Genomic DNA, 10,232 nt, shown 5'->3' with positions numbered 1-10,232 from the left:
AGTACAGGAGGAGGAGGGTCAGGCAGACATAGGATGGGGTCGATCTGGACATCATGGCTGAAGCCAAAGATAAATATTTCAGAGAACTCACAAAACGGGATTAATGGTTTGAATTCATCACTCTGTGGATTGAAAATAATGCCAGATTAATGGTTATATTTTGAGTTTCCTGTGCTTCCCTATCAACATTTACATGTGTACAATTAGTAAATAATGATAAACTTGATTTTTCAGAGAAGAAATGCAGATCAAATAATTTACATTCACAAAGTGCTAACAATGACAGGAAGAACTCAAAAAGAAAAGAGAGGATTGAAAAATAAATATAAATTACTTGTAAACATAGTAAAAAATCTCAAGTTTAAAAACAATAAATACACAATATTACCTGTTCAGACCTCAGAAGAATTTCCTGAATTCTGCTGCAGTGTCAGTATTTCAAGTGGAATGGAGCATCTCACTTTATGATGTTGTGACGGTCAGGACGGTTGGTTTGGATCTTTATACACAAAGTCACATGACTACAAAACAGTGTGGTACGAGCTCTCTTTGACTTAAAGAGGACAAACGACATATTATCAAGAAAATAGGCGTACAAAAGTCACAATTGATGTCAAGCTTGAGTATCAACATTTTTTCATTACATGTGAAAGCTATAATTGTGACATTGAAATTTACATTTATTAAAAGGTGTACCGGTACACTCCCAGTCAAAAGTCTGGACACACCTTTCATTTATTGGTTATCTTTATTTTCATGACTAAGGCATGTGGAAGCATTTAGCCACAAAAAAATGTGAAATAACTCCAAACATGTTTTATACTTTATTTTAGATGTTTCCTTCTCTTGATGAGTTTCATAAGGTCGTCACCTGTCTTGAAGGAGTTCCCAGCAGGTTTTGGTCAGGTGACTGGAGAAGCCAGGTTATGTGATGCACCACTCCATCATATGTTTGGGGTAGGATCCAGATCTGCTGGGTAGGATCCAGATCTGCTTGATCCTACCCAAGCCGACTACAGGCGAGAGACAGGGTATACCCTGGACAAGACGCCAGCTCATCATGGGGCCACATGAAAGACAAACAACCGCTCACGCTCACACTTAAGGACAATTTGTTGTGATCTATTCGCCAATGCTGTATGTTTTTGGAGGTGGGAGGAACCTAGAAACGCCGAAACTGGGAGAAACTCCGCACAGAAAGGAATTAACCCGGAACATTTATGCTGTGTTACGGGAAGCTGTAGCAGTAAATATTTACAAGCTTCAACAAATACATTTGTCTGATAAATAATTACTGATTGTGGGTGTGTTGTTTTGGTGACGCCTTACAAAAAAACAAAAAGATAAAGGCGTGTTGGAATGGTACTTTACTGACTGGAGGTGCAGTCACAAAAAATAACTCCAGTCAGTAATTTCACATCATTACACATTAAAATAAATAAAGTTTAAACCTATTTTGCAGGGGAGGTGATGCCTTTAGCTATGCTAGCATCACGTTTTGATATAACAAACCCAATCTGTGTACACCTTTGGTCCAGATTGAAATTGGTCATCTGACGGATTCAAGACTTTACATTTGACAGAAGATTCAGGGGTTAAATTATGAGTCTTTATTTGACTGCATCAGGACAAATGAAGGGAGGCAATGATGTGAATTACGTGACACTGATATGGAAAAGCTAAGATGTTGGATGAAACAAATTTTATTTAATATTAAATATTTGATGCAGGTCAAATATTAAAGTAATATTTTAAGACGGATACAATTTCATTAGATTTGCCTGACGGGCAGCATTTGCATCACATCAAGAGAAGAAATAGAAAGGAAGCAGCAGCAATGTTTGAATTTTTTATTTTTAAAAAATTTTAACAACTGAAATACCAGTAATCTCAGGTGTGCCCAGCAGGTCCTCACATGACCTACCAGAAAAAGGACCGGGTGTTAACCTGGGTTGATTGTGGGTGTGTTGTTGTTGTGTGTGAAGCTTTTTAACAAAACAAAAGGCAAAGCTGTTGCCAGGCAGAAGAATTCATTTAAAACTCCGCAATCAATGAGTTAGCTGTCAGTCTTGATTTCATGGTTACTCGTGTGAGAACTCAGTCAGACCGGGACCAGGAGCCAGATCAGGACAAATCAAGGCTTTCCAATGTATTCCTCACTCTGGAGACGGTTTGTAGCTGTTGCACTTGTCTCCAGTCAGGTAGGGGTCACAGGCCATCGAGTATCGAACCTCAAAGCCACCTTTCTTTGCTGGACAGGTGACCGTATGCGTCCCCGGCGACAGGCGCCAGGTACATGATCCCAGAAGGTCATCATTCCACACGTCCTCATCCCAGACCTCCACCTTCAATCCCAAGTGTGTGTCCACCTTCATACAAGATTTGGAACAAGAATTGGAATGAAAATAAAACTCTATATATAAGATTCTAAGAAACAAGAAGCCAAATCAACAAAACGCAGATTTGATGCAAATGATCGATCTTTTTTCGTCTTCCGAGATGATCTGCGGAGGTCGGACTGACTAACCCTGCCCAGATCATAGCGAGCGTTCCACCAGGGGTCGTTTGAATGGATCATGTGAGTTCTCTGGTAATAGGAACCATACCACATCTTTGCATAGCTGTAGAATAAAGTAAAATTAATTAATGAGTCGTGTTTTTTAAAGATACCACCTCAACATCTCAGTCGCGCATCTCGATCTCACCTCTCGGTCCTGCCCATGATATCTCCCTGCAGATTCCATCCCCGGACGATGGTCACCACCAGCGTTCCCTTCATGGCCTGACGAGGACAGCAATTGGTCCCAATGTTGGGAACATTGCTCCCACAAACTGGTTCCTTGTGTTCATTCTTCACAGCATTATCGTCTAAGTACTGCTCTATGGCTGCCTTCAACGCGGCCTTCTTTGTGTCATTAGACACCAGAATATAAACGGGCCGAACAGAGTATGACAGGATGTCCGGGTGGTCCTTCAGAGTGGTCATCCAAGTGTTGAAACCCTCTGAGTCATTACGAGCGAGTGAAAACTCCCCCAACCAACCAGTGCCTCCCATCACCTCTGTGTAGTGCTGATGGAGACCAGAGCTGAAGGAGGTGGACACGTCCTGGTTATGGAGAACCTTATTGCAAGACTTTTGACTGGCGGAAAGAGAAAACTTCCCCAAACCCACGGAGACACCCAGTGATAAGCAGGAATGGACCTAAAGGGCAGGAAGTAGAATGCAATAGGTATGCATGATGGTGGTCTATTCAACAAAATGGATACTAGATTGAAAAGACTGTCTGCAAGGACGCCACACCCTAGGCAACATGACCAAAACTGTTCCATCAATACACTGGCAGTCTGTGCAACAGTCTGGGTTTACCGATAGACTTTAGATGGACTTAATGAGGAACAAAAAAATGTTTTGGTATTTTTATATGACAGAAACTGCAAGGTACTTTCAGGAGTGCCGTGTGAGAAAAAGCCTACCTCGCTGGAGGAGAGCCCATTCAGCGAGGACAGACAGATGCGTGAGGCCGTGACCCGCCTGAGCCGCCCCCCAAGGTAAACCTGAAACCAAAGGAAATGTTAAATAGATGTAGTGAAATTAAACACACTGTGTGTATCTGTGTGTGTTACGACCTGGCGAATGTAGTGTGTTCCATAGGTGTGTATGAGCTCACTGTACTGAGCTTTTGTGGAGTTGTTGTAGACGACAGGCAATCTGGCCAAGTCCTTCCTGAACTCAGCGCTTAGCGGCGGTCTGCTCGAAACACGGTAACTATGGACACAAACAGACAGCAAACGCTGTCAGCAGGAACGATTCGAACATCAGCTGTTAAACCCGAGATCTTCACGTCCTACCAATCCTCATGCCCTACCGATAATGGCTGCAGGAGACCCTGTGGGTGCTGAAGGAGTAGCGATCCTCTCTGGTCCGTTCTGTTGCAAACTTATACGCAGTGGATTGAGTTCCTCCCACATCGAGCTTGGCGGTCACATACTTATCTACATTCAGACCAACCTGATGAGATCAAATTTATATTCAGAAAACAATCTTGTTATTCCTTCAACATTTAAAAAGAAAGCAAAGTTGAGTCTACGTCGGATTCTATGATGCAAATTCGTGGTGTCTTCAAATGAACCTCCAGAGAAAGGTGGCACTCCCATCATAAAATAAGCAAAGGACTTTTATATATTATCTCCATAAGTTATTATGATGCTAATATTCCCAGAAGCTAATTTAATGTTCATAAATGTCTTACCCTCCAGTCATTACTGTCCTGGGATGAGTAAGAGTCAATCAATGAGCTGTGGACAGAATCAACCAGAAAGAAATCATTATTGAAACAATTTAATGACTGACATAACCTCTTCATTGGATAATACAGTACCTGACAGAACTGTGTGCGCTGCTGTAGATGTCAGCATTGCATCGGGTGAATGCTCGCCAGTCCTTAGCAGCAGCTGGCAGCTAGAGGTACAGGTGAGAGGTCAACACGTGCAAAAGAAACATGAGCTCCATTGTTGGATTATATGCCAAATTATCGGTTTCTTTACTTTCTGCATCTTGTTGCCTTGGAGAGAATTAGTGCAGAGAGTGCAGGTGCCCAACAGCGAGAGGTAGGTCTTCACGTCGATCATGTAGGCTCCCTTGCGCTGCAGGGTGACCACGTCGAAGCCCTCCCCGACCAGGTTGTGGCCCGGCACGAAGGGGGCAGCCTGGCACTGGCTGCGGTTTCCCGTGTAGCAGGAGAGAGCAGGGGAATGGAACGCTATGAAGAAGAGGAGACTCAGGCAGAGAAAGCGTGGGGCTGATGAAGAGCTCATGGCTGGAGCCAAAGAGACAAGGAAGTGATGAAGACAGTAGAAGAAGAAATAAGTGAGCGTCAATTCAGTTGGTAAACTGACGTTTCTGGTGGGCTTTGCAGGTCCACATTCTGCTATAATATGATCATGGTGCCAAAGTTTCCCTTAGAGACAGACTTTGATTTGTGTCAAAGTCATTTTAAATTATGATATTTACTATCCTGGGTTTTATTGCTAGTTCAGCACAAAGCGAAACGCCTTTAACTGGCATTGACACACCCAATCAACCATCTGCCTCCTTCATATTTTTATTAATCTCAAATTCTTTAGAGAACTGGATGAAGTCATTCAATGCCTGCATTTATGCACCTGTACTCTTTTCAAATCTGTCGGATGACCTTAGCTAACTAAAAGCTAACTCCAGACCACACAGTTGATCTCAGTGCAGAAGCAGCTGTTCTAAGAATAATCAGTGACCTTCAGTTCAACAGTAACACAGACTTAATATTCCTTCATCTCAATCAAAGGCAACACGAATCGATTGACTCAGCAGTTCCTCTTCTTGTTTCGTTTTCATTATACTTAAAGAACAGAAGTGTCCAAGTTTCACGAAGAAATTTCAAACCTACAGAAAGAAAACATTTTCTCTGGGATTCCACAAAGCTCAGTCCTCGGCTCACAATCCCACTGGTGTTTTAGAAGCATCATTATGTGTCTGCTAATGCTCTCAGAAAGGTCTTTAGTTAGCAATAATTTATTGACTTTGTCCACTCAACTCTGTTTCTGACTTTCATTCTTTTACAGTGAGGAGGCTTAAAAAAGTTGCATCTGCTGCTAGAATACACATGTTGGACAATAGTAACCAATAATTACTCAGTTTTATACATTTCTAAATTAAGTGTTCAAAAAAATCTTTTCAACTAAAAAGGAACAAATTCTCTGATCCAACCAATCCACCCAGCATTGTGGGTCATGTGAAGTGGTTTTTTTTTGTTTGTTTTTTACAGTTCTGTGCCTCAGGTATTTCATTCATTGTAAAATCAACGATATTTACTTTTATAAATTGTTGCTTACCTGAACGGGACGAAACGTTGACGTTGCTGCTCTGCTTCCAGTCATCAAAATCATAACCAAGAAGGGAAGAGAGTCTTTGACTTTGGTTCAGAGATAAGCGTGTTATCGTTTATCATAAATGGAACTCTGGAGCCTCGATGTCATTTTACAACTGTTTATTCTGATAAATACACATTAACAGCAGAGCCTCCATACTAACTTTGTCTTTGACATGACAAACGTTGAACCCCCAAATATATCCTTATGTTCCAGCTGATGGTTTTAAACCATGACATGACAAAAGAGTCCTCGATTACATGAGTATAGAATATGAGACGTTCAATTTATCATCTTAAAAAAAAGACTGAAACTGAAAAAAAAAATCACCTCCTGGGGAAGTTAACAAGTCACTCTAGTCAAGTTAATAAATAATAATAAATATTCTACATCTATATCCAGTTGACTTGTTGGAGAGAGGAGAATCATGGTGCTGCTGGAAGACTTGCTGCGTAATTATGATGATTGGACTGTGAGGTTTAATTTGCTCTTTTAATAAAACTTGACAAAGTTACAAATGAAATAAATAAACAAACTTTAAATGCTTTTTTTGTTGTTTGCTCACAGCTTTTACCTGTGTTTTCATCATCATCATCATCAGTGCTGTCTGGATGTGGAGGTTCTATAACAGCTTGGTAATGTTTTATAACCTTTCTTGAGTCATGTGATCACACAGCCGTTGTGCCCACATTTCCTTCAGGTTGCCAAAACAGACTTTGATTCATGAAGAAGTCATAGTCATTGATTAACACTTTTCTATTTGTGCTGCAGGCTTATTGTTTCTTCAATCTTCCTGGCATTGGCACACCTTACCATCCATCTGCATGCATCACATATTCTTTTATCTCACATTAGGACTTTGAATTAAAGGATTTACGTATAATCAAATTCTATTTTCTTAGAACCATACCAGATGGTAGTGATAATTAAGATATTAGTAATTTATCACAATAGTGTTTTAGTTAACCCTCCTTTAGAATTAGTTACTGGAAGTTGTTTTATTAGGGCCCTTTTATGGATATAATGAACCACTACTGTAAAATCAGCATGCTCCTTACTAAAAAAAAGTGATGGGTAATTTTTCTGGATGGATGCATTAGTGAAAAATTAAAGTCCAACAACATGAAGGATTGTGGTGCATCTGAGTAACATTAAGAAAAATAATGTTTAAAAAAGAGGAACTATGAAAAGCAGCATACAGAAAACATATCTTTAATGATGGAATAATGTCATTGAGATAATAGAAGAACAGCTCACATCAACTGATGTTTGAAACTCTGGAAGATTTAAACTGACATCTTTGCTTACTGCATCTTAAATGGGGAAACATGCATGTTTCAATGTAGGCTATGAGATTTAAATCAGCGCCAAAAATGGAGAGAAACAAGACTGCAGAAGTTATTAGAAAGCATTTCACACACCTGACAAATCTGCTTTCTTGAACATCCATACAAACCCGGAGGAACCGCTTTGGAACACAGAATAGAAAAGGAAAAAACATACAGGGAACGGAACTTTTCCACACACTTTCACACACACCACACATCGTGATGAATTGTTTGAACGAGGCGATCGCAACAGAGTCACAAATACTCAAATTTGTAAATGACGGCAAGTTTAATTTAAGCTTGAGGTCTGACAGGAATGGTCTGCAATGCTCCTTAGTTTGAAGAGAATTTAATTATTCACATGGCGCTTGAAAAAAAAAAGTTCACATTCAAATTACGCAATTCTGCCCATAAGCTTTGTTTATCTGATAGCAGGTTTCATGAGAAGAAAGGTTGGGTCTGGTGGGGCTGGTCTGCAGTGTGTGTGTGTGTGTGTGTGTGTATGCATGCTTCCTTTCAGCCCAAACGTAGGATGACGTGGACACCCGAGTCGGTGACAACAGGGCCGCTAATCTCTCCCACTTTGAGAGCAAAGGAAGCGTCCTCAAACGGCTTCTGCATCTGACCTGAAACATAAAAACAGATACCATGCCTTATTGTGATTAAATAATCAGCCACATGTTAAGAGCTTTATCACATATTACAAAAAATATGCATTCTTGTGTGCGACATGTACATCAGTTTGTACCTCTGCCAAATAATCCAAGATCTCCATTCTTCTTAGCTGAGCTGCAGTCACTGTAGTTACAGGCCAAGTCCTCAAACGTGGCGTCACCACACTTCATGGATTTTATGTACCCTACATAGCATAGAGAAGTAAATAAAACAGTAAACAAGGGTCAATCCTGATCAAATAACATTCCCTCTTCCTCCGTAGCGTCAAACTCACCCTGAATAATTTCCATGGCCTCATCTTTAGTTCGTGTGATGTTTTCTTCCCGCCAAGAAGAAGGACGACGTGACTTATTGTGCTTCACCAGGATGTGAGAGCAACGTACCTGGACGAACCAAACAAACAAATAAACAAACGGGAAGTGTCAAAACATCCTAGAATCAGGAAGAGACGTCAAAAATTGTTCTCTATGATCAGGATCAGTCAGTTTAGCTGATTTTTAAGCTGTAATGAATGACTAATTGTTTATTGATCCGTAACAGATCAGAAATTAGCAGTTATGATCGACTACATTAATGCAAGGAAGGATATTCCAATAACAAAACACTAATTTACTGACAAATAAATTTAATTTACTGCCTTTTTTTTAGCATACTGCACAACTGTTTGCTGCATTTATGGAAAGAAAAGACAATACAGATTGAAATAACAATAATAATAACAATTTCAAAGGGACTTAATCCACAGTGTGAAATCACCTGCATACGTCACCAGAGGTCAGCATTTACATTTAGACTGACACTTTGCCCAAATAAGACAAATAGTTTCATCATCACAACATAATACAGTCTCACGTTTGTGTTGATGCTCCAAAGCAGTGTGTAAATACACTCCAAGTGTTTTTATGTCTAGCAAATACTTGTAAAATGTTCACATGGCAACCTTGTCTGGTTCTCCGCTTGGACGTTCCCACTGGCTGCTGTTGGTTTTGGTGTTAAAGTAGTAGACATTTCCTGGGGGGGCAAAGAGAAAGAGCCATTAACTGCCATTTGTCTAACTGGTAAATACTGTAGATGTCTGTCAGTGGTCCAATGGACCCCCTTTGTCCTCACTGTGGGATGCTGCACATGATTACACTCCGTCTTTGTGTCAATCAACATGTCTATCCCATCCCATCAGAAGATGGGATGGGATAGACATGTTGTCAGACAGTTTGAATCACGTGACAGCATTTAAAAAATGGAGGAAAATTATAATTACAATAGTAATTTCTTAAGGGTTTAATTGGATTAGAGTCCACAAAGGTGAGACTTTAAGCATCTGAACATAAACAATAGAAGTGAGTCTGGCCATCATTGCGGGTTATGCACTGTAGCAATATGACGTCACACAGGGCCCCACAGGAGCCCGTTTGAATGGGTCAGGGTGCATCGATTAAGAAGTAATGTACAAATATTCAAACAGCAGTTTACTTATAAATGGATATTTTACGTTCGCTAGTTTAATCTCGTCCCTGTTAAATGTAAACGCGGAATATTTTCCTCATCGCAGAACGATGATGTAGCTGCTAGTTAGCAAGCTAGCTTTACTCAGCACTAGCACATAGCTAGCCCATTTTAGCCTATCCTGGGTTCGTTTTCCTTACCTGTACTGCGGCTCATTCTCTTTTCCCACCCAGGTGGTAACTGTTCTTCGTCTGCCATTTTTATTTCTGTGATATATTGAGCTGTAGCTACACAAATTACAACACTTTGGAAAGTATTTACGGTGCGAGTTGTTTGGGAGCAGACATACACATAAAGGCGGCTACAAAGGAGATGTCTGTGCTACGATAGGTTGATGTGGACTGTCAATTATAATCCAAACCATTTGATTGGTCGCGAGGTTGACATGCGCCACAAATCGGACGGACTACGTTAAAAAGAAGCGACGCCGTGAGCTTTTTGGAGGATTTGAGGAAAATATTATAATTTGCTTTATTCGGGTAAGAATATCACATATCACCAATCATTATTATCTTACTAAATAAATATAAGGTCGATATTTACATCATAGGAAATCGGTTTTGTATACTTTCTAACATCATGCGCAATTGTCAATACAACAGGATGAGCTGTAGCGGACGATTGCTAGCTTTACAACAACATGCTGGCTAACGATGAACTGTTTTCTTTGGGAAATAATTGAATTATATCGTTTATTTTACATCATAAAGAATTTAAATCAAAAGCATCAGTCTCTAACTACTTATATGGGACTGTAGAAGCTGTATTGTAAACATATTTCACACACGTCAGTGCTAACGTCACCTTTTCTTTCTGATTACA

At 40.2% G+C, this 10,232-nt stretch overlaps 2 protein-coding genes across 2 annotated transcripts; both read right to left on the bottom strand.

Moving 5' to 3' along the window:
- Positions 1-2,122: 2,122 nt before the first annotated feature.
- Positions 2,123-4,815, bottom strand: LOC137599878 (perforin-1-like). Its single transcript, XM_068321090.1, has 9 exons — positions 4,546-4,815; positions 4,380-4,459; positions 4,251-4,296; positions 3,867-4,009; positions 3,628-3,766; positions 3,475-3,555; positions 2,706-3,202; positions 2,528-2,621; positions 2,123-2,369 (listed from the first exon to the last, which is right to left on the bottom strand). Exons 1-9 carry the CDS (start codon positions 4,813-4,815, stop codon positions 2,157-2,159), a joined length of 1,563 nt encoding a protein of 520 aa, XP_068177191.1. The 3' UTR covers positions 2,123-2,156.
- Positions 4,816-7,100: 2,285 nt separating this feature from the next.
- On the bottom strand, positions 7,101-9,716 carry pin1 (peptidylprolyl cis/trans isomerase, NIMA-interacting 1). Its single transcript, XM_068321479.1, has 5 exons — positions 9,551-9,716; positions 8,848-8,918; positions 8,182-8,290; positions 7,981-8,091; positions 7,101-7,858 (listed from the first exon to the last, which is right to left on the bottom strand). Exons 1-5 carry the CDS (start codon positions 9,606-9,608, stop codon positions 7,749-7,751), a joined length of 459 nt encoding a protein of 152 aa, XP_068177580.1. The 5' UTR covers positions 9,609-9,716; the 3' UTR covers positions 7,101-7,748.
- Between the last annotated feature and the right edge of the window lie 516 nt (positions 9,717-10,232).

The sequence above is a fragment of the Antennarius striatus genome, chromosome 8, assembly GCF_040054535.1.
Source record: "Antennarius striatus isolate MH-2024 chromosome 8, ASM4005453v1, whole genome shotgun sequence".
NCBI classification, from domain to species: domain Eukaryota; kingdom Metazoa; phylum Chordata; class Actinopteri; order Lophiiformes; family Antennariidae; genus Antennarius; species Antennarius striatus.
Note: the sequence above shows the minus strand (reverse complement) of the source record. Positions and strands in the feature narration are given on the sequence as shown.

Bases quoted from the DNA above. Each gene is read 5' to 3' on its own strand.
- LOC137599878 (XM_068321090.1), bottom strand. From the start codon at position 4,815: ATGAGCTCTTCATCAGCCCCACGCTTTCTCTGCCTGAGTCTCCTCTTC. The intron at 4,297-4,379 runs GTACTGTATTAT...TTCTGTCCACAG, and splicing joins AGCGCACACAGTTCTGTCAG to CTCATTGATTGACTCTTACT. The intron at 2,370-2,527 runs GTTAGTCAGTCC...TCTTGTATGAAG, and splicing joins CTCGCTATGATCTGGGCAGG to GTGGACACACACTTGGGATT.
- pin1 (XM_068321479.1), bottom strand. From the start codon at position 9,608: ATGGCAGACGAAGAACAGTTACCACCTGGGTGGGAAAAGAGAATGAGC. The intron at 8,092-8,181 runs GTGAGTTTGACG...TATGCTATGTAG, and splicing joins GGCCATGGAAATTATTCAGG to GGTACATAAAATCCATGAAG. The intron at 7,859-7,980 runs GTACAAACTGAT...TTTATGTTTCAG, and splicing joins TCTTGGATTATTTGGCAGAG to GTCAGATGCAGAAGCCGTTT.